This window comes from Myotis brandtii, unplaced genomic scaffold (genome assembly GCF_000412655.1).
Source record: "Myotis brandtii unplaced genomic scaffold, ASM41265v1 scaffold463, whole genome shotgun sequence".
Lineage (NCBI taxonomy): Eukaryota > Metazoa > Chordata > Mammalia > Chiroptera > Vespertilionidae > Myotis > Myotis brandtii.
The window spans coordinates 272,785-296,975 of NW_005367694.1; the positions used below are offsets into that span (position 1 = coordinate 272,785).

Below are 24,191 nucleotides of genomic sequence, written 5' to 3' on the forward strand. Positions count from 1 at the left end.
TTACTCTTTTTTTTTTTTTTTTTTTTTTTTAATGTCAACTCCTACAGGAAGCCTCCTGTGAATGCTCAATGATGTTCCTCTGGACTTCTTGTGCAAAGCTCTGTCCTAACACTTCTCTCATCACTGGCCAATAAACAATTTGAAAGCAGAGCCCATGAAATCCTGGGCTCTATCACTTGCCAGCAGTGTGACCCCGAGCAAAGCACTTCATCTCTGAGCTTGTTTCCTCATCAGTAAAATGGGGATGATGATGATGATGATGATGATGATGATGATGATGATGATGATGTGAGAGTTAGCTCAAGTACCTTATCATTTGCCAGGATTGCAATAGCAGTTGTTCAATAGCAATAAATATATTTTTATCTGTTCCCATGGCCTATGGTGAGGATATTGATGTTTATGGGTGAGAACATGCCTCTGGCTGGCTTCTACCCCTGGGACGTGGGACCTTCCTTTCTTGTCAGATGACTAAGGGTGTGACCTCAGCTTTCTTGCTCCCACTCTTCCTACCCTCCTCTTATCCTGGCCCACCAAAGGGGGATTCTCAGAAAGGGCCGTCCAGGGAAAAGAAAGCCAGGAAATGAGTGGGGGAGAAGGAGGAGGAGATTCTCCCCCCCCCCCCCCCCCCCCCCCCGGCTTCTTGTAGCCACAGGGTTTCACAGGCTCCTCCCTGGGTCTCTCCTCCGCCTTCCTGTTTCCTGGGTTTTGTTCTGAGAAGCCTTAAGGGTCCCCCCACCCCTTCCTTCTCCTACCCACACAGTACCCCTTTTCCTCCTCAAATCCATCCCCCCCACCTTTTCTCCCAGGCCTCTCTGGCTCCTCCCCCTACACACACACACACACACACACACACACACACACACACACACACACACTATGCTTTCAGCCTGGCCCACATCCCAGGGCATGATGGGAACCACTCACCGATTTCTTATCGCCTTTCCACCAGCCCGAATATACTCTCCGGTACTTTCCTTTCTCTTGGTCAGGAAGGCTGAGGGTGCCATAGCCATCTCGCTTCCCAAACTTCCAGTCCCCCTCATAGATGGCCCCTTTCTTCTTCCAGATCTGTGTTCCTTTTCCTGATGACATACAGATGGGCCAACATTGCAGACGTGGCCATCATGGGGCTGGAGGGCAGTTGCTGGGTCTGCCTGGGCCTCAGGGGCCCCTAGACTTGGTGATTCTGGGGGACTGGGACAGGGTCTGTGCCTCGTCTCTAGACAAGTGGTCGGCAAACTCATTAGTCAACAGAGCCAAATATCAACAGTACAACGATTGAAATTTCTTTTAAGAGCCAAATTTTTTAAACTTAAACTATATAGCTAGGTACATTGTTATTAACTTAATTAGGGTACTCCTAAGGCTTAGGAAGAGCCACACTCAAGGGGCCAAAGAGCCGCATGTGTCTCGCGAGCCGCAGTTTGCCGACCACTGCTCTAGACCACCAGCGCTCAGAAAAACACCCAGAAAGTTCCATTTCTTTAAACGGTGGTTCTCCAGTCCTTTGCCTTGAAGCCAGATTGACATAGCAAACAAAACCCAAGTAACAATTGGCCCCTCCAGGATTTCAGTTTCATCTCTTTAATAATACAGAATGGATAAGCCAGCTGGCCAGGGTTTTGTGAACAAAAAGGGGCTACCTTGGCAAGCCTGGCAAGCTCCATAGCTAGAAGTAACCTCGAGGGATATTTCAATCATTAAAAAAAATCATAACTGAGTAAGTTATGTTGGGAAGTCACGTCTTAAGGTCTATGTGATAGATAATTCTCTACCTTGAACAAGCCCTGTCCATTGTTTTTGTGCATGTAGAAAAGCATACTTAAAATATCAAAATGCTCTTCAGAACCCGATATGGGGCAAGACAACTCCAACATGCTTCATTATTATCTTTACCCACATACCTCTGTAAACTATGTTTGTGAAATATTAACTATCCTGTAACCACCAATGTAAAAAACAGAGTATGTATCTCTCTATTTTACTTTTTATCCAATTCTAGAGATTTCCCGGCTTTGCTTTGTCCTTAATCTCCCACCTGTGGATTTCGTGTGCCCGCCTTATGTCTTCTCCTTTGATTCTAACATATAAAATAAGCTGCAAAACTGCCATTCTTGGGAGCATTGTCTCAATTCCTTGAGATTTTGCTTCCCGGACTAACCTCAAAACCCTTGTCTCAAAATAAACTTTAAAAACCTTCTTTAGCCAAATCGGTTTGGCTCAGTGGATAGAGCATCGGCCTGCGGACTGAAAGGTCCCAGGTTTGATTCCGGTCAAGGGTATGTACCTTGGTTGCGGGCACATCCCCAGTAGGAGGTGTGCAGGAGGCAGCTGGTCGATGTTTCTCTCTCATCGATGTTTCTAACTCTCTATCCCTCTCCCTTCCTCTCTGTAAAAAATCAATAAAATATATTAAAAAACAAAAAAAACAAAACTTCTTTAGGTTTGGGATTTTTTAAAAAGTATGTTTGTATTGATTTTAAAGAGAAAGGGAGAGGGAGAAAGAAATAGAAACATCGATGAGAAAGATCGATTGGCTGCCTCCTGCATTCCCCTTTCTGGGGATTGAGCCCAAAACCCTGGCCATGTGCCTTGACTGGGATGGAACCTGCAACCTCCTCCTGGTGCGTGATCGATGCTCAACCACTGAACCACACTGGCTGGACAGAATTGGGATTTTTTTCATGGACAGTTTCTGGAAAATGTTCTGTATATTTCTCTAGTTCTCCTGAACACACGTGGAGACCCATCTCCTACTATTCTAACCCCTTCTGTGTCTTCCACTCCCACCTTTCAGACTACCCTCCAACTGTGATGGCCTCCAGAATGTTCCTGGAACCCACCAGGTATACTTCTGTCTCAAGACCTTTGTACCTGCTTGTTCCCTGGCCTGGAATGCTCTTCCCCAAATATTCACTCCCTCCCTACCTCCTGCAAGTCTTTGCTCAAATCTCATTTTCTCAATGAGGCCTACCCTGACTATCCCATTTAAAATTGCAAGCCTTGCCAGGCTGGTGTGGCTCAGTAGCTGAGCATCGACCCATGAACCAAGAGGTCACTGGTTCTATTCCCAGTCAGGGCACATGCCCAGTTGTGGGCTCGATCCCCAGTAGGGGGCATGCAGGAGGCAGCGGATGGATGATGTTTCTCATCCATATCTCTCTCTCTCTCTCTCTCTTCCTATCTCTGTAAAAATCAATAAAAACTTATTGCCCTAACCAGTTTGGCTCAGTGGATAGAGCGTCGGCCTGCGGACTCAAGGGTCCCAGGTTCGATTCCGGTCAAGGGCATGTACCGTAGTTGCTGGCACATACCCAGTAGGGAGTGTGCAGGAGGCGGCTGATCGATGTTTCTCTCTCATCAATGTTTCTGACTCTATCCCTCTCGCTTCCTGTCTGTAAAAAATCAATAAAATATATTTTTAAAAAAACTTATTTAAAAAAATAAAATTACAAGCCTCTTCCATACACCCTTTCCCTTTTGCACAGACCCTGGGCTACATGCTTGATAGATGTCATCTCTTATCTTCACAAATAGGTTTTACTCCCATTTTACAGATGGGAGAACTGAGGCCCAGAATGGCATGGTGGTCACTCAAGTCATAGTTGATGGAGCTAGGATTCTCACCCAGGTTTATGGACTCCACTGCACTCAATGCAGGTAAGTGGGAGAGAAGAGGGGTCAAGAATCTGGAATTGCGAGACTGGAATGAAAAGTCATGCCAGTTTTTAAAATGAAAACTTTTTTTTTGCCTTCAGGTCTTCATTTGTATCACAGTACTCCTGTGCCTCCCCTGCTGGTTAGACCCAGAGCCCAATGCAGTTAAAGCCTGAGCCCCAGCTACTTGAGGGAAGGGAGGGGTCCTCCTTTACCCCCTGTTGGTCAGAATCCACATCAGGGCTGAGTTTGAAGACCAGCATCCCGATTGCAAGCTGATTTCCGGCTGCCTTTTCCTCCCGCTAGCCAGCCGAAGGCCTAGCCCAGGTCTCGGAGGGGAGGGTGGGACAGAGCTGGCATCTCCTGAGCCACAGCTGTGCCTGGGGCTGGTGTCTCGAGACTGTTTTGGGCCCTGCTGGTCCCTGAAACTTTCTCTCAGCTGAAGTCAGGGCTGAGTTCCTTTCCACGTGGAGGTCCCTGGCTGGTCCAGGTCAGCATTCACCCCTTGGAGGAGCCTCGGGGACTTATCTTATGTCCCCCATGAGTTCTGTACCCTGTTTCCTTGGCTCAGACCCCACCTGAGCCCCTGAAGGTCCCCTACTCACCATGTTTCATGTTGTCCTTCCACTCGCCCACGTAGCGGTCACCATTGACAGCATACACCTGGTGTCTCAGTCCATTCTTCTGGGCCTTTTGGTCCCATTCCTTCCACGGGGGCTGTGACTTGGGTGGGCACTTGAAGATAGGCATGTTGGCTGCTTCAGCGGGGCCAGAGGGTGCTGGCAAGGGTTAGGGACATCAGGGGTTCAGTGTGCCTCGAGCTATGCCAGGGTTCTGGGGCTTCCCCGGGAGGCACTGTCTGAGCTCAAGTGGGGCGAATCATGTGTGCTCTGAGTCCCTGGGGCAGATGAGCTGCCCTTGGAGGGGATTCTTTTGTGTTGGACGGATCCTCAGCTGACTCCTCCCTCGCTTCTCCAGGTGCCCCCGGGGGGGAGGGGAAGGGGTCTGATGGCACAATTACTTGGGAACCCAGGGAAACCAGTAGAACGGTTGGGTTTGTGATGACATCGGAAAGAAGCTGTCCGCGGGCCGGAGGTGATGGTCACATATTTGATAACCGGTACGACCAACCCAGAGTGGATTCTGGCCCTAAGGCTAGAATTTGGCCTGGGAGGGCTAGGGGACCGGACCGTTCAGCGACACCGCCCGGTCCCACCTGCGCCCTCTCACCGGCGCTCACCTGCCTGGCGGAGCCTGGATTCGGAGTCCCTGGGCGGGATGAGGTGTCACAGCCTCCGCCTCAATCGCAGCCGGCAGAGCGCGCTCCGGTGTCCCCGGCCCGGCCGGGGTCGCTATGGCAACGTGGGGCTACAGCACAGCCTGCTGGCAGCGCCCGCCCCTTCCTGCCGGGCCGCGCGAGGGGGAACGGTTCAGGTCCTCCGCGTCGGGGAAGGAAGTCTTGGGGCCTGTGGAGGTCGTGTGCCGGCAGGTGCACCCGCCAGGTGGCCAAAGGTGTGCAGGGGGCGGGAGGAGGGAGTGTCTCGGTGCGCCCCGGCAGGTTACTGCCCTTTCCACGCCTATCCGTCTCCCGCCCCGGGCTTCCCGGAGCAGATACAAGGCCGGAAACAGGCAGGAAAGGGTTAAAGGCGGTTCTGCCAAGATACAAGTGGCAAAATTACAAAGGGAAAGCCCAGGCCACACGAGTTCTTAGTCTTGTGGGGGTTTGCTAGCCGCCTTTGAGGACCCGAGGGAGGTTTCACAGCCCCTCCAGCCCTGGAAGATGCGTACATTTTACTGGGACACAGGTAGGCCCCGGTCACTCCGCTCACATCCTTTTCCTGGCTCCCCTGGTCGCTCAGAGTAAAAGCCACAGTCCTGGTGGCATTGAAAGCCCTGCTTCATCTGCCCACTTCCCTCCCTTTCCTCTCTGACTTTGTCCCCTACTCAGTGCCCCCTCTCCCTCTGCTCCAGCCCCACACACTTGCTTCCTGGAAAGTCCCCGGCATGTTCCTGCCTCAGGGCCTTTGCCTCTTCTGTGCCCTCAGCCACGGCTTCTTTTCCTCCAGATAGCAGCCTGGCCAGCGGGCAAGCGGCCTCCTCTTCCATCTGCAGTTCTTCTGAGCTCCTGCAGCCACTGCACTGTTTGGGCAAAGAACTGGAAGAGACTGGAAACGGACGCCCCTGCAGCATGTCCCATAGAAAGAGGTTGATTGACACATGAGTCTGAAGGCCCTAACTTCAAGACTGATTGAACTTGGGTGTAATTTTTTCTTTTTGTGATTTGTTTTTTGTTTATTGTGATTATCCATTTTACCATTTTAATTATTGTGATTATCCATATTACCATTTTAATTATTTTTAAGGGTACAGCTCAGTGGCATTAAGTACATTCACAATAGTGTGCTATCATTCACACTATCCCTTTCCAGAACATTTCATCATCCTAAACTAAAATCCTTTTTTTAAAAAAATATATTTTTATTGATTTCAGAGAGGAAGGGAGAGGGAGATAGAAACATCAGTGATGAGAGAGAATCATTGATTGGCTGCCTTGTGCATGCCCCCCACTGGGGATCCATCCCACAACCCAGGCATGTGCCCTCCTGGTTCATAGGTTGAGGCTCAATCACTGAGCCATGCTGGCCAGGCTCAAACTAAAATTCTTGTACCCATTAAACAACAACTTCCCGTTCCTCTCTCCCCCAGCTCCTAGTAACCTCTGTTCTATTTTGTCTTAACAAATATGCCTATTCTGAGTGCCTGGCTTCACTAATTTCATACAGTATTTGTTGAAGTGTCATTTTTGCTCCAGTGGGTGCTCCTTCATTGCTTTGCTCTTCACTCCAGTTGGAATGAGGATTTTGCTCTGGTTTCCACACTCACCACATCATTTATAGTTAATTTGTGGAGTGTGTGCCTCTCTCTCAGTGGATAGTAACTAATGGACACAGAACTTGCACAATGTATCTTCTTGCTTTATCCAAGGGTCTTTTGGTTGCAAGTAGAGACACCATCTCATACTAAGCAATAAAGGAAATTTATTAAGGATACAAGGGTTTGGAAAGCTGTCAACAGCAAAGCAATCATCCCCCTCTATCTCTCTCTATCTCTATTTCTTTCTCTCTCTCTCTCCTTTATTGTTCTTATATTCATGGTGCAAAATGGCTGCCTCTTATATCACTCACCGAAATTAGTTGGCTCTTTCTGAATTACAATCCCTAATTCCAGAGTAGCCTAGCTAGGGTCCAAAGTTGCCCCTGGCCAGTCATGCTGCTGACACTCTGTGACACTCCTCAAGACATTTGCCCCTCCTCCTTAGGTACCTGGCCAGCGTGCCCAGCCAAGTAGGTCAAACTGTCCCTTGTCCAGAGCTGCCCTGCTGCCTTTTGAATGGCGCCTCGTGGACTAAAAGCTTCTCTTTCCTAGGCCAGGCGAAGACACAGTCACAAGCCTCAGTCCCACTATTGCAAAGAGTCCTTTCACAGCCCCTAGTTAGACCCTGGTTCAGGGGAAGGCAGGACTATCCCCTAGAGAAGAATTTGGGGCACGCGAAGGCTTATCTGCAGGCCAGCTGGAAGGGCAGGTCACAAATCTATGAGATTATTTTTCATCTCGAGTCAGAATCTGCTGCCATGATTCACAAACTCCTGAGGAGTTGCTGTGGACTGGCAACTGCCCCATACTGAAGTGTCAGGAGCACCAAGCTTGAAGGCCCCAGCCCTAACTGCTCTTTTGATAATTACTTGACAGATTTGAATGATTAGAATTTGGCTGGGTTCTTCTCAAAGGCCTTGTTTGCAGGTTGGGTGAAGGGAGTTCTCTTGTGTATCAATCAAAAGATGAATGGATAAACAAAATGTGGTCTATCTATACAATGGAATATTATTCAGCCCTAAAAAGGAATGAAATAGAGATGCATGCTACAACATGAATAAACTGTGAAAGCATGCTAAGTGAAAGAAGTCAGACACAAAAGGCCACATTTTATGTGATTACTCTTTTTTTTTTTTTTAAACATATATTTTATTGATTTTTTTACAGAGAGGAAGGGAGAGGGACAGAGAGCCAGAAACACCGATGAGAGAGAAACACCGACCAGCCGCCTCCTGCACATCCCCCACCGGGGATGCGCCCGCAACCCAGGCACATGCCCCCGACCGGAATCGAACCCGGGACCCCTCGGTCCGCGGGCCGACGCTCTATCCACTGAGCCAAACCGGCCTCGGCATATGTGATTACTCTTATAGGAAATATCCAGAAAAGGCAAATCTTTAGAGATAGGAAATAGATCAGCGGTTGCTTGGAGAGGGAGACAGGGCGGAGTTAGGAAGGTTATAGGCAGAGAGTTTCTTTTTGCAGTGATGGAAAAAATATTTTAAAACTGACTGTGGTGATGGTTGCACAACTCTGTGAACAGACTAGAAATTTAATTATGCACTTTAAAGGAATGAATGTGTGGTATGTGAATTCTTGCAAGGAAGCCTTCAAGTCTCTGATGCAGAATGAGCGCCCTCTAGGGGCTCTCAGATGTCCAAAGCTAGTCACAGCCCACTTCTATTTTTGGAGACTTCGTTAAAATAAAAATCGGAAAAATGTATTTTTTAAATCGATTTCAGAGAGGAAGGGGAGAGAGAGAGAGAGAGAGAGAGAGAGAGATGATGATGAAAGAGAATCATTGACCGGCTGTCTCCTGCACGGCTCCCACTGGGGATCGAGCCTGCAACCCAGGCATGTGTCCTTGACTGGAATTGAACCTGGGACCCTTCAGTCCCCAGTCCAACGCTCTATCCCCTGAGACAAAAATGCCTAAAGAGTGTAACACAAAGTGTGGCAAATATAGTTTAAATTTTCATTGAATGTAAAATACACATAGAAAAGTGGAAATATCATCAGTGTATATAGCTTGATAGATTTTTGCAAACTGAACACACCTTGTCTGGGACTGTCTCATTGGGAATCATACCAAAAATCTAAATTTGAGTCCCTTCATATTTATAAGGCCACTTCAGAATGACTAGGCACACCCCTTTTCAACCCTACTTTTTCTTCTTTCCTAATCTCTAGGGTTATGCCATCAATAAAGTGGCTATTTAATATTTAAATTTAATAAAACCGCCCAGCTGGCATAGCTCAGTAGTTGAGAGTCAACCTATAAAACCAGGAGGTCATAGTTCTATTGCAGTCAGGGCACATGCCTGGGTGGATTGTGAGCTCTATCCCCAGTGGAGGGTGTGCTGAAGGCAGCTGATCAATGATTCTCATCATTGATGTTCCTATCTCTCTCTCCCTCTCCCTTGCTCTCTGAAATCAATTTTTACAATATTATAAATAAATAAATTTAATAAAACCAAAATTCAATCCCTCAGTCACACTAGCCAGGTTCCAAGTATTCAGTAGACCCATGTAGCTACTGGTTCCCATAGGGACAGCGGAGATACAAATGATTTCCTTTATCATAGCAAGTTCTACTGGACACATTGCTTCTTTGTTATTTTTTACAATATATTTTTATTTTTCAAAATATATTTTTAATTGATTTCAGAGGGGATTTCAGTCCGCAGGCTGATGCTCTGTCCACTGAACCAAACCAGCTAGGGGGACACATTGCTTCTGAGACCTCTGTCCTGTAGTCTCTATCCCTTCCGTAGGAATGTTTCCTCTTAATTGTCTCTCTCCACCCCAATCCTCTTTTTTCTTCTTCTTTTAATTGGTCAGAAAAATGTTATGTCAGAACCTAACATAATGTCTACAGGGATAAGCCAGTGGAAATTACAGTGTTTGAAAATAGTTGTTAGGCAAAGAAATACAGACAAAAAATCCTCCGAAGGAAAAATGCAGAGCCTCACTAGCAATTAAAGGACGTTGAAGTAACCCTGCCATACCATTACATACTGTCTAGACAAGGGAAAGTGTGTAAAACGAAGGGCTGTGATATTGGCAACATTGTGGGGAAATAGGCACTGTTTCACACTGCTAGCCACCCTGGTAATTAAGTATTTCCTCCTGAAGTATCATCTGGAACTATGTTACAGGAACTATAAACCATTTTTTGATTAAATAATTTCACTTCATGACTACTTTTTATTTATTTAATAGATAGCTGGTGTGAGGCATAGTATTGGTAATCTACATACTTTAAAAATATATATATACTTTTCATAATAATCCTTTGAGGTAGGTAGGAACCTTATCAGCATTTAAAAAATCAGCAAAACTCATATAAAACAGCCACAGGGATGTAAAGTACAGCATAGGAAATACAGTCAGTAATCCTCCTATATAATAAAAGCCTAATATGCTAAGTATCTGGTCAACCAGTGGGCTGTTCAACCAATCAAAGCATAATATGCTAATGATATGATGTGCACTGACCACCAGGGGGCAGATGCTCGGACTGGTAGGTTAGCTTACTGCTGGGGTCTGGCAGATGGGGACTGAGTGAGACTGGGGTGACATGCCTTGGAGCCCTCCCGCGGTCCCTCCCAGGCCCTGATCTTGCACTGGTGGTGTCCTTCGGCCTGGCCGGCCTGGCCTGTGCCCTTGGGGGATGTCGGAGAGCCAGTTTCGGCCCAATCCCACAGGCATCTAGTATTGTAATAACTACTACGTATGATGCCAGGTGGGCACAAGACTTATCGGGGGATCACTTCGTAAATTATATAAATGTCTAACTGCTATGTTGTATACCTGAAAGTAATATAAAATAATTCTGAATGTCAACTGTAACTGAAAAATTTTATTTTAAACAATTAGCAAACTCTTAGGTTCACAGATTAGATAGTACCATATCTGGAGTAAAAGAGCATGGAAGTGGTGGAATCAGGATTCAATTTCAAACCTCTTGACCTAGGAAGACCTGCCCAGAACACAACTTTGCCTCCCATTTCGAATTATTGTCTCCAAGGGAATGGTACAACTGGGGCAAGGGAAGAAATTTATGCAAAAATAATGTAATTATTACAATGATCACAAAAGGAACAATTGGAAAAGGCACACAAGAGACAAGTTGGGCCTGGCACGTAGTGGGCTCTCAGGAAATGCTTACTTTTTTTTAAAGAAATGCTTAATTTTTATTTTTTTAATATATTTTATTGATTTTTCACAGAGAGGAAGGGAGAGAGATAGAGAGTCAGAAACATCAATGAGAGAGAAACATCGATCAGCTGCCTCCTGCACACCCCCCACTGGGGATGTGCCCGCAACCAAGGTACATGCCCTTGACCGGAATCGAACCCGGGACCCTTCAGTCCGCAGGCCGATGCTCCATCCACTGAGCCAAACCGGTTTCGGCAGAAATGCTTAATTTTTAAAAAGTTATTCTTTGGCCCTAGCTGGTTTGGCTCAGTGGATAGAGCGTCAGCCTGCGGACTGGGGGGGTCCCAGGTTCGATTCCGGTCAAGGGCATGTACCTTGGTTGCGGGCACATCCCCAGTGGGGGGTGTGCAGGAGGCAGCTGATGGATGTTTCTCTCTCATCGATGTTTCTAACTCTCTATCCCTCTCCTTTCCTCTCTGTAAAAAATCAATAAAAATATATTTTAAAAAAAAGTTATTCTTTGAAAAAGGGGTCTGGCCCTTTAAAAGTCGAGGCAGGTGAAGAGAGGAAGGAGGCGGGTTCTGATGCTGACGTAAAGGCTTCTTGCTTCATTTACATGAGCATGCGTAAAGTCGCGCCCTCGTTCTTTCGCAGTGTTCCTGGCCTCAGTGCGCATGCGCCGCCTGAACCGTGAGGCGTGTCTGGGCTCCGCCTGCCTATTTAGGTGGGTGGAGACAGTCGCGTGAGTTTGGTGGACCTGCATTCTCCCGCGCATTACCCAGACACGCCCCCTTTGCGCATGCGCATAGATGGGAGCGCTTGATGAAGGGTTCCGGGAGTTGCGCTTGCGCTCTGGGAGCCCGTAGCCGGAAGTGGGCGGAATCGTGTTGCGCAGAGGAAAGGGCGGAGGGAGGAAACCTGGACAAGGTAAGTAAGTGTACCTGAATGGAAAGCTGAATTTAGGAATTGCCCCAAACACCCTGCCATAAAATTACTGAACCTAGAAATGTAAAGACCAGAATATGAACACTGAGAACTTCAACATTTGAAAAGTTTTGCAAGCCTGGCCAGTGTGGCCCGGTGGATTGAGCGTTGTCCCGAGGTCACCGGTTGGGTTCCGGCCAGGGCACATTGCTGGGGTTTCAATACATGTTTCTTCCTCATCGATGATTATTCTCCTCTCTCTCTCAAATAAAAACATTTTAAAAGTTTTACAAGGTTATTCTTGTTTACATATGTGTTAAAGGTTTTGGTGGAGGGAAGCTTTTCCCCCATGAATTCTTACATTTCTCGAAGACTTCAGTCAATCAAGAGCCCGGCCGGTTTGGCTCAGTGGATAGAAGGTCGGCCTGTGGACTGAAAGGTCCCGGGTTCCATTCTGGCGCCCAGGTTGCGGGCTTGACCCCCAGTAAGGGGTGTTCAGGAGGCAGCCAGTGGATGATTCTCTCGTAATTGATATTTCTCTCTCTCCCCCCCTCTCCTTTCTTCTCGAAATCAATAAAAATATATTTTTAAAAAAAGACTCAATAAAGAAACATTTAAATGCCTCCTAAGTGCCCAGGTTGAAAACAACTATTATATTAAAAAAGCCGAAACCGGTTTGGCTCAGTGGATAGAGCGTCGGCTTGCGGACTGAAAGGTCCCAGGTTCGATTCCGGTCAAGGGCATGTACCTGGGTTGCGGGCACATCCCCAGTGGGAGATGTGCAGGAGGCAGCTGATCGATGTTTCTCTCTCATCGATGTTTCTAACTCTCTATCTCTCTCCCTTCCTCTCTGTAAAAAATCAATAAAATATATTTAAAAAAAAGAAAACAAGTATTATATATAAAAAAAGTAATAAGAGGACAGGTGCTTGCCCACAGGAACATGTAGTCAGAAAACCGTTAGGAAGATCTGTTATGTAAGAGCCAGAAAAAGAAACAAGTCTGCACAGAGTTAAGGGTGATTTTGTGTCATCTATAATAATAAAAGTGTAATATGCTAATTAGACCAGATGTCCTTCCCTGGAAGCCCGGTCCCGGGTTCCAGAGGGAAGCCGGTGCCAGCAGCCGGGGGAAGGAAGGCCTACCCTGCATGAATTTCGTGCATCGGGCCTCTAGTAAATTTATAAATGCTTTGGAAGCCTCTCAGTTCAACTCATCTTTATTCCATAAACATTTGTGAAAAGCATATGTGTGTGTGTGTGTGTGTACACTAGTATATATTACATAATTCAGCCTCTGCCCTTGAAGAGTTCTCACTGGGAGGAAGGTGTAGGAGTAGCCCAGGCAAGGTCTTGGAGATGGAATGATAGTAAAGTGTATAGACCAGTGGTTCTCAACCCTCTGGCCCTTTAAATACAGTTCCTCATGTTGTGACCCAACCATGAAATTATTTTCGTTGCTACTTCATAACTGTAATGTTGCTACTGTTATGAATCGTCATGTAAATATCTGATATGCAGGATGGTCTTAGGCGACCCCTGTGAAAGGGTCGTTCGACCGCCAAAGGGGTCGCGACCCACAGGTTGAGAACTGCTGGTATAGACTCTGGAGACTGCCTTGACTAAAACAGAAGGATGCCCTCAAATAACATAAGAAAGCACACCCTAAATTATAGTGTGGTAGACTGGGAGTGCGGAGGTCTCCATGCCAAGCTGAGGAAGTTTGGGCCAGAACCCAAACCAGAACCATTGTGTTTTCTTGAACTTACTTTGATGGCAGGGGATGAGGCAGAGGTGACTCTTTGAACACGGTGATCTGGTTAAACAGGGAAAGGTTGGGGAAACCAAAACAGTCTTAAGCAGGTGGGCACAAAACTCCACGCCAAGAGTTATATCCTAATTAAGGACCTAAAACACTGAAAGGAAAGGAAGTGATTCTTGGGCATCCTGAGAAAATTGCTTGAACATTCTGTAGGGCTAAGGAGAAAAGCTTTTCTTGTTTGTAGCCACCATCTCCTTGGGCTATTTTCTCCTTGAGAGACAGGCTCTTAGCAGGGTCCTAAGCCAAGAATGAACCTGCTGTTAACACAATGACTGCTGCATAGGTACCTCATAAAGAGCACAGAAAAATAACGAAAAAACAAAAAATGAAATCCTTAAGTGGACTCAAAATACATTAGTTAGTACAATCCTGTCCACAGGGAAATCACACAGGGAGCATGGCTTGGTGGTTGAGGGTTGACTTACGAACCAGGAGGTCATGGTTTGATTCCTGATCAGGGCACATGCTCGAGTTGCAGGCTCGATCCCCAGTGGGGGAGCATGCAGGAGGCAGCCGATCAATGATTCTCTCTCATCATGGATGTTTCTATCTCTCTCTCTCTCCCTTCCTCTCTAAAATCAATAAAAATATTTGTTTAAAAAGATTGGAGTGGCCCTAGCCGGTTGGCTCAGTGGATAGAGCGTCAGCCTACGGACTCAAGGGTCCCGGGTTCGATTCCGGTCAAGGGCATGTACCTTGGTTACGGGCACATCCCCAGTAGGGGGTGTACAGGAGGCAGCTGATCAATGTTTCTCTCTCATCAATGTTTCTAACTATCCCTCTCCCTTCCTCTCTGTAAAAAATCAATAAAATATATTTTTTAAAAAAAGATTGGAGTGATGCTACCATAAGCCAAGGAACTGTAAAGATTTCAGGCAAACTACTAGAAGCTAGGAGAGAGTCACAGAACAGATTCTCCCTCACAGCCTCAAAGGGAACCTCCCCTGGTGACACCTTCATTTCAGATTTCTGGCCTCTGAACTGGGAAACAATATGTTTCTGTTGTTTAAGCCACACAATTTGTGGCACTTTGTTACAGCAGCCCTAGCAAATGACCATTGTCCCCAGTAAGTTCTTTTTTTTAAAAATATATTTTATTGATTTTTTACAGAGAGGAAGGGAGAGGGATAGAGAGTTAGAAACATCGATGAGAGAGAAACATCGACCAGCTGCCTCCTGCACGCCCCCTACTGGGGATGTGCCCGCAACCAAGGTACATGCCCTTGACTGGAATCGAACCTGGGAACTTTCAGTCCACAGGCCGACGCTCTATCCACTGAGCCAAACCGGTTAGGGCCCCAATAAGTTCTTAATATATAACTTGTTGAATAAAGGGGTGAATGAATAAAGGACAATTTTATTGCCTATGGCTCTTCAAAAGATGACAAAAGAGGTATCAAGATAATAACTTTGTCTAGCCTTTCAAGCCTGGTGAAGGCCCTTTCTCTGACCTGCTTCATTTTCTCCTGTGACATTGTCACTGTATTTGGTTAATACTGGCTTTGTCCTGTGCCTTACACTAGTCCTGGGCCATGATAATATGGGCTGGTAGAGTGGGTGGCAATGGTGGTGGGCACTATTGGTTGCTACTGAAATTCAACACCCCACCTCCCCCTTTCCTCCTTGATGGCAGATCTCCAAATGTGTTAGCTTCCCTTTTGCCTGGGAAAAGTGACCCACTCCCCAGAGCCAGGGAGTGAATTATAATTGGGCAAACCTTTTCTGTAAAGTAGTAAACTTCTTTTGCTTTGCAGGCCAAACATTCTCTGTTTTTTATATATATATCAGGGGTCCTCAAACTACGGCCCGCGGGCCACATGCAAATACAAATATTGTATTTGTTCCCGTTTTGTTTTTTTACTTCAAAATAAGATATATGCAGTGTGCATAGGAATTTGTTCATAGTTTTTTTTAAACTATAGTCCGGCCCTCCAACGGTCTGAGGGACAGTGAGCTGGCCCCCTGTTTAAAAAATTTGAGGACCCTTGATATATATATATATGGCAATAGTAACTGCACTTCTAAATAGTGAATGAAATTGAGATTATGTTGCAAATAATATGGATCTCATTCATTACTCAAAATGTTAGGCCCTGTTTTACTTGCTTCTGGTGGCTTATACATGACAAAAATTTATATATCACAGTTCTGAAGGCTGAAAGTCCAAGGTCAGGGTGCCAGCATGGTTGGGTGAAGGCTGTCTTCCAGGTTGCTGACTTCTCTCGCGTTGTATCTTAATATGGTAGAAGGGGGACTAGTGAGCTCTGTGGGGTCTCTCTTTTTTTGTTTAATCCTCACCTGAAGATACTTTTCCATTGGTTTTTAGGGAGAGTGGAAGTGAAGAGACAGCGAGAGAAACATTGATGTGAGAGACATCAATTGGTTGCCTCACACATGCGCCCCGACCAGGACCAGAGATTGAGCCTGCAACCAAGGTACATGCCCTTGACCAGAATCAAACCCGGAACCCGTCAGTAGGAGGGCCGATGTACTATCCACTGAGCCAAACTGGCTAGGGCTGTGGGGTCTCTTTTATAAGAGCACTCATTGAATTCATGAGGGCTCCACCCTCACGGCCTAATCACTTCCCAAATGCCTCATCTCCTGATACCATCACATTGGGAATTAGGATTCCAACATGTGAATTTTGGGAGGGACACAAACATTCAGGTCATAGCAGGCCCTAAAGAGAAATCATCAATAAGGAAATTTCATGATCCTAGGCGCCATTCCAAGGAAGGGTTCTGAATGACAAATTCATTCCTTATCCCAGATGGTCAGTGAGCTTTTGCAATAAAATTGACAGCCCCCTATTCTGAAGGCAGGTAGCAATAAACATTCTTTTAGCTCACCCAGTTGCAGTTTGGCTGATTGCTGGCCCTTGGCTGGGGCAGCTCTGTACTGTGTCTCTTCCTCCCTCTGGCATCAGCGGGTAACTCAGGAATACTCTCCTCACTGCAATGGCAGCAGTGAGCAAGTCTATTCATGCAATGTTTTCAAAGTCATTGGTAACGTTGGCCCTAACAAGCTATAGGACCAAATCCCAACTGAAGAGGTAGGAAGTACGCTCTGCCCAGGGTGTATACAATGCTCTATTGATTTGCTTACAATGAGTCTTTTACAACAAAATACCCTGTCAGGTTCCTAGTTATGCTGTGATGACAAGAAATAAGCCGAGGTACAAGCCCCCTGCACTGTAATTTACTGGATAAACCAGATAGGTATTACTCTCTGAATCTCAGTCGCCTCATCTCTAAAATATACCATAGTAACATTTACCTTTTGGGATTATTTTGAGGATTAAATGAAACGTTCTTTGTGAAAGCATATTGTAAACAGCAACTATTCACAGTGGCGGTGTATGGAAAATGTATAAAGGGTGACGTCTGTTCTGTTGTCAGAGTGGAGAGCTGAGAGGCACTGAGCAGTTGGTAAATTCTTTAAGTGCCTATTCTGGCAAATGGCACTTACCTCTCCATTTCAAATAGCTCAGTAGCAGCTTTCATGAAAACCTACTTAGACTTTTAAAAAGATCATCAACCATATGAAATATACTTTTCTTTTTAAAAAATGTATTGATTTGAGAGAGAGAGAGAGAAAGAGGGAGAGAGAAAAAACACTGATTTGTTGTTCCACTTATTTATGCATTCATTGGTTGATTCTTATATATGCCCTGACGGGGGATCGAACCCACAACCTTGGGATATCGGAACAACTCTCTAACCAATTGAGCTACCAAACCAGGGCCTCAAGAAATATATTTTTCAGCCCTGCCGGTGTGGCTCAGTGGTTGAGCATCAACCTATGAACCAGGAGGTCACGGTTCAATTCCTGGTCAGGGCACATGCCCGGGTTGCAGGCTCCATCCTGAGTATGGGGCATGCAGGAGGCAGCCAATCAATGATTCTCTCTCATCATTGATATTTCTATCTCTCCCTCTCCATTTCTCTCTGAAATCAATAAAAAAATATTTTTTAAAAACCCCAAACAAGAAACACCTCGGGTTTTTATCAGTGATAGCCCAGGAATATCATTTGTGTACTGTTCATACAATAGAATGTCACAGCAGTGAAAGCAAACAAATTATAGTCACATGGATGTGACTTAAAAACATAATATTGAGTGCAAAGAAGACAGGCATGAAAAGCAAGCAACCAACCAAGAAATAAAGTATCATTTCATTTCTAAAAGTTCCAGACTAGGAAAAACAAATCCATGTTATATAGGGATGCAAACATAAGTGGTAGAACTACAATGAAAAGCAAATGAATTACCATAAAAATTAGGATGTGGTTACCTCTAGGGGGGAAGGAAGGATTTCAGTTGGGAACCAGCATGTGTGAGGCTTCTGGGGGGCAACCTGGCATAGTCACATAGGTGTTCACCTCATAATTATTTGTTAAACTGTACATCATATTTTTGCACTTTTCTGTATGCATATTTCACAAAAATTATCTTCCTCCCTTCCTTCCCTTCTTTCTTTTCTTTTGAGATTTCCCGAAATAAAAAACAAAAAAATTAAACATATATGTAATGATATGTTTTCATCTTTTCCATTCTATATTTACTTGTTAGTTACCCTTATGCTGGGGTGCAGGGGCTCCAGCATCAGCCTCTAATTCCTTAAACTAAGAGATGCGATTTGGAGCTGTGTTTCACCATCACAAAATTCTACGAGGTGGAAATAATTAGGAAGTCTTGTGTTATTAGCCAGACATTGTTTTCCCTTTAAAAATTCTTTAATATCTTTTGTGTGATGTGATATTTAACACTACACACACTACATATGAACAGGAGCCCTATCTAGCTTTGCCCATTATCATAATCCCAGTAGCTGGCATGGTGCTTGATACATAGTAACCACTGAAATACATATTATTATTATTATTATTTTAAAATATATTTTTATTGATTTCAGAGAGGAAGGTAGAGGGAGAGAGAGATAGAAACATTAATGATGAGAGTGAATCATTGATCGGCTGCCTCCTGCACAGCCCTCACTGGGGGTCGAGCCCACAAACCAGGCATGTGCCCTTGATCAGAATTGAAGCTGGGACCCTTCAGTCCGCAGGCCGATATCTATTCATTGAGCCAAACTGGCTAGGGCAATATATATTATTTACAACAAATTTATTAAGTAAGATAAGTCACCTACTGCCTCGCTGGTGTTGCTCAGTGGTTGAGCATCGACATAAGAACCTGGAGATCACAGTTTGATTCCTGGTCAAGGCACTAGCCCAAGTTGTGGGCTCGATCCCCAGTAGGGAGCATGCAGGAGGCAGATGATAAATGATTCTCCCTCATCATTGATGTTTATAACTCTCCCTTCCTCTCTGAAATCAATTAAAAGATATATATTTTTAAAAAGTCATCTACCATAGCCCTAGCTGGTTTGGCTCTATATCGGCCTGCGGACCAAATGATCCCGGGTTCAATTCCGGTCAAGGGCACGTACCTTGGTTGCAGGCTTCTCCCTGGTCCCGACCCTGGTCAGGGTTTGTGCAGGAAGCAACCAATCGATGTGTTTCTTTCACATCGATGTTTCTCTCTGTCTTCCCCTCTCTCTACCACTCTCCCTAAAAATCAATGGAAAAAAATATCCATGGGTGAGGATTAACAACAACAAAACAAACAAACAAAAAGTTACCTACCATAAAATTCACTCTTTAAAGTGTAAACTTTAGTGGCTTTCAGTATACTATATATTCAGAGTTGTGCAATCATCACTACTATTTAATTATAGAACATTTCCTTCTACCTCCTCCAAAAGAAACCTTATATCCATTAGCAGTCACTCTCCCCCTCATCTCCATCTCCTGGCAACCACTAATCTGCTTTCTGTCTCTATGGGCTTACCTATTCTGGACATTTCGTATCAATGGAATCATACAATATGTGGCCTTTTGTGACTGGCTTCTTTCACTCAGCATGATGTTTTCAAGGTTTTCCCATGTGGTAGCAGGTGTGAGAACTTCATGCCATTTTATGGCTTACTAATATTCCACTGGATGGTATCATATTTTGTTGATCCATTCCTTAGTTTATTCATTTATCCATGTGGGTTGTTTCTACCTTTTGGCTATTATGAGTAATGCCACTGTGAACATTTGTGTACAAGTTTTTGTGTGGACATATGTTTTCTCCTGGGTGTGAAGTGGTATCTCACCATGATTTCATTTGTATTTCCCTAATGATGAATGGTGTTGAACTCAATATATATTTGTTAAATGCAGGAATAACCAAGTTTCCAGATTAAATAGCTACACCAAATTTTTTACATTATTTTTTCAAATGAATACTTTAGTTGTTTTCTAGTTATAAAAATAGTACATGCTCAAATGATTATCCCAAAAATCAGCGTAGTGGTTATGTTAGGGGGAAAGGGAGGGAAAAAGTTATGATTAAGGAAGAGGGGTATAGTGTTATCTAGGGTGATGGTAATGTCTTATTCTTTTTTTTTTTGATGTCTTATTGTTTTTTTGTTTGTTAATCCTCACCTGAGGATATTTTTCCATTGATTTTTGGAGAGAGTGGAAGGGAGGAGGAGAGACACAGAGAGAGAAACATCAAGGTGAGAGAGACACATCAGTTGGTTGCTTCCTGCATGTGCCCCAACCAGGACCAGGATAGAGCCGGCAACTGAAGTATGTGTCCTTGACCAGAATCGAACCCGGGATCCTTCAGTCCTTGGGCCAACGTTCTGTCCACTAAGCCACACAGCTAGGGCTGATGTCTTATTCTTGAATTGGGTCTTAGTTACACAGATTCTCTTTATAAGTATTATTTAAGCCAAATGTTATCTGTCACAATAAAAAGATAATATAGCCCTAGCCGGTTTGGCTCAGTGGACAGAACGTCGGCCCGCAGACTGAAGGGTCTCAGGTTCGAGTCCAGTTAAGGGCACATGCCTGGGTTGCAGGCTCGATCCCCAGTAGAGGGCGTGCAGGAGGCAGCCGATCAGTGATTCTCTCTCATCATTGATATTTCTATCTCCCTCTCCCTTCCTCTCTGAAATCAATAAAACATATATATTTTTTAAAAAGTAATGTATTCTCATTGTTGAAAACTTGGAAAGCAAATGTTTTGTTTTATTAAAGATAAAGAGCATTGAAATATTTCTACTACGCAAACTCTGAGTGGTAGTTTTAGGGTGGGAGAAAAAAGGAGTATTTGACTCTCGCCGGTTTGGCTCAGTGGATAGAGCATCGGCCTGTGGACTGAAGAGTTCCTGGTTCAATTCCAGTCAAGGGCACATGCCGGGGTTGCGGGCTTCATTCCCAGTAGCGGGTGTGCAGGAGGCAGCTGATCAATGATTCTCTCTCATCATGGATGTTTCTCTCTCTCTCCTTCTCCCTTCCTCTCTGAAATGAATAAAAACATATATTTTTTTAAAAAAAGAATATTTGTTAAGAAATCTTTTTTGAACAAGCCTTTTTTTTACCCTTTGTTGGAAGAAACAGATATTATGAAAAGTTGCCAGCAGGTGGCGCAATGAAACAATATTTAACCTCTCAGTCATTTAAAAAAAAAAGGGCAAAACAAAACAAAAACATGAAAAGCAGCCAACATTTCATCTGGTCATTGGAAAACATTTTGGTTCATTTCCCACTACCTACAATTTTCCTCCAAAATGAGCCATCATATAAAAGAACCTGGTAAATACGACTATATTGGGGAAACTGTCAAATCTAATTCTTCAAATGCATGGAACAAAAAGAAAAACATAGACATTGGTGCTTTCTCCCTGTTGTTTGATAGAGGGCCTTAAAAATAATAGGATGCCAGAACCCAGGATATAGAGCTTTTTTGTGTCTACAAGAAATGAGGACAGCAAAGGTGTCTAGTAATAAATACATTCCTCCAATATTGGAGCTGGATTAGGAAGTATTCAATTTCTAAATCTTTATCAAGCACTTCCACTTATGTCTTGTTGATTATGGCCATTGGAGGTTGGGGAAATTTTAATTACTTAAAAAGCCATTTTAGTCTGGACACCAAGGCAAGAAAGGGATGCTCATCATCCCTTTCATATCATTTATTTGGGGCAAGGTGGGGATGAGGACTGGAAGATCAGGATGGTGGTGGCAGTGGGAGATTGGTTATATATGGGGAGGACTGATCGAATGAGTAAATATATAAGCATAATGGGAGCCAGGTTTCTCACTGTTGAAGAAGTGAATTGTGAATATGGGGAAGGGAGGAAACTAGAATGAAATCTGTGGATTGGAATTGCATATTGGTGTGACATCATGTTTTTAAATATTTATAGATATAAATAAAAGTGTAAATGTGCACAAATATACATGTACATATATCCATAAGCATAGTCTCTAGATCTGTCCCCCAAGAGAACCAAGAGTGGTGGCATCCATGGTGGTGAAAACACACATCTAGTACCCAGAACTTGGTTTCTAATTACCAGTCTTTGCTAAAAGGAACCAAGAATGACAAAGAAATGGCTGATTCCAAGTTGGAGCAGGGAAGGTGTAAGATGTGCTTGGTGTCAAAAATGTGAGGAAATGCTCTTTAAAAAATGATAGGGGCCTGGCTGGTGTGGCTCAGTGGTTGAGCGTGGACCTCTGATCCAGGAGGTCACGGTTAGATTCCCTGTTAGGGCGTATGCCCGGGTTGCGAGCTCGATCCCCAGTGTGGGGCGTGCAGGAGGCAGCCAAGCAATGATTCTCTCTCATCATTGATGTTTATATCTCTCTCTTCCTCTCCCTTCCTCTCTGAAATCAATAAAAATATATTTTTAAAAAATGATGGGGACCTATCAAAAGGACACAGAATCCAGCTTGAAGTGGATCTCAGTGACTAAGTCTATGACCGCTTGAGCATCAAAATAAATAAGTGTAATAATGGATTATAACTCATTGACTAAAATAGAAAAATATGAGTTCTTGCTGATATAAATAAGTGCAAAGTTTGATGAAGAGCAGAATAAAATCTGAATAAAGTCTGGAGCTTAGTTGCTAGGAATACACCTATGTTAATGTCTTCGTTTTGAAGAAATTATGGACACAGTCAACATTAGGGGAAACTGAGTGAAGAGTAGCTGGGTACTTTCTATACTATCTAGGCAGGGTTTTGTTTTGTTTTTTGTAAATCTGAAAATATCCCTAAATAAATATATTAAAAAAACACCCAAACATATAAAGTCAGTGCTTTCTGGTGCTTACATTTTGCCACTTTACATCATTCATTGCATTTAATCCTCACAACAATCCCACCAGAGCGACTCCCAGTTTACAGAGAAGGTGAATTAGGTTCTCAGGATCCTGTACTCAGCAGGTGGTAGAACTGAGATTTGAGCTCAGGTCTGTCTGACTGGGCCAAATAAATCACACAGCCCCATCTAGCCCCAGATAGGTCCAGTAAGCAAATAACTGAATAAGGACATAAAGGACATTTTGATACCTGAAGCGTAAACAGTAAGCAAATGAAATTTAATAGATAATGCTTGCTATTTCCATTACATTCTGCACCCACGAACAGCAAAACAGGTGTTTAAAATTTCTTTCAAACACCTGCACAACATTTCAGGAAATAAAAATTCCATCAATTGACATGATTAACTTTTTCTGTTATACTAAATTCGCCCAATCTTTTTCAGGGTACACCAATGATCGTATAACTTTAACCAGTATACATTCTGATTATTTGGGGTTCTGATTTTTTACTTACCATGATTTCATATACCTGTTTACAGGCATGCATTTAGTTCCCATAATGATCATTTAAACAGCCATATAGTATTACACGAAATGGACAGGATGTAGCTTCTTAACCATCTCCCTGTTGTGGGGCACTTGGGATATTTTCAGTGTGTGGCTCATTGGAAAGTGCTGCTATAAACGTCTTTGCACAAATTGCTTGTTACAATCTTTGGGACTATTTTGAGCAAGGGCATCTGTGGGAAGCAGATGAAGGAAATGCACCTGGAATTTTCTTTTTGTTGTTGTTGTTCCACTTATTTATGCATTCATTATTTGATTCTTGTATGTGTCCTGACCCAGGATGAACCCACATTCTTTGTGTATCTGGATGATGCTCTAACCAACTGAGCTACCTGGCCAGAGCCCAAGACCCTGAATTTTCACTTCTCCTTGGAAAGGTGCTCTTTTTAGAGATTGGCTCTTGGCATCCAGTAATGCAAAAGCAGGAAGAGAAAAAACAGTGGCTGGAGATGGGGGTGAGATAAGAGATGTGACTGGAAAGCTAGGCAGGGTCAGATCTTGAGGGGGAGGGGGATTTGCATTCAGTTAGCTTTGAGGCGGTGGTGTTATTTGAGCGACAGAAACAGCTGTCAAGATAGTCACCCAGAGTCTCAGAGGGCAGGAATCTAGGATGTTATTAGTTGCAGTACATGATGACAATGTGAGATGACAGGGCCTTCTCTGTGCTTCCCCGCCCTGCTCGGCGACCTTGATGGATTGGCAATGTCAGTTCTAGCATTCCAGGCTGTTGGCTTTGGTTCAGACCAGGTAATGCTAAGGGATGGCGAGCTTTCACGGCCCCTAAATCGCCTCTCTCCCTCTCGACCCCCAGGCACCCCAAATAAACACAATCTGGTTAATCTAAATAAAATAAGTTCTGCAAATGCAGCCTGCGAACAAGTTCCCCAGCCCCAACTAGACAAGAGATCCTGGAGGCGCAAACCCATTCCCCAGGGGCCAGAGGCAGACCAGGCTAGAACCCGCAAAGCTCCTGAGGTCCCCGGACCAGCGCGCGCCCCGCGGAGGCGGAGCCAG

The 24,191-nt window shown here is 44.5% G+C and overlaps 2 protein-coding genes across 2 annotated transcripts in view; one reads left to right on the forward strand and one right to left on the reverse strand.

Moving 5' to 3' along the window:
- MORN3 (MORN repeat containing 3) overlaps positions 1-5,909 on the reverse strand; it is a 10,373-nt gene extending 4,464 nt beyond the window's left edge. The window contains exons 1-3 of the mRNA XM_014547055.1: positions 4,901-5,909; positions 4,266-4,439; positions 928-1,085 (exon numbers count right to left, since the gene is read on the reverse strand). Of these exons, the coding sequence (XP_014402541.1) occupies positions 928-1,085; positions 4,266-4,410 (303 nt within the window). The 5' untranslated portion in view covers positions 4,411-4,439; positions 4,901-5,909. The remainder of the gene's footprint in view (positions 1-927; positions 1,086-4,265; positions 4,440-4,900) is intronic.
- Positions 5,910-11,502: 5,593 nt separating this feature from the next.
- The window catches only part of TMEM120B (transmembrane protein 120B), a 47,777-nt gene continuing 35,088 nt past the window's right edge, over positions 11,503-24,191 (forward strand). Inside the window, exon 1 of the mRNA XM_005875440.2 lies at positions 11,503-11,622. Within this exon, the coding sequence (XP_005875502.1) occupies positions 11,518-11,622 (105 nt within the window). The 5' untranslated portion in view covers positions 11,503-11,517. The remainder of the gene's footprint in view (positions 11,623-24,191) is intronic.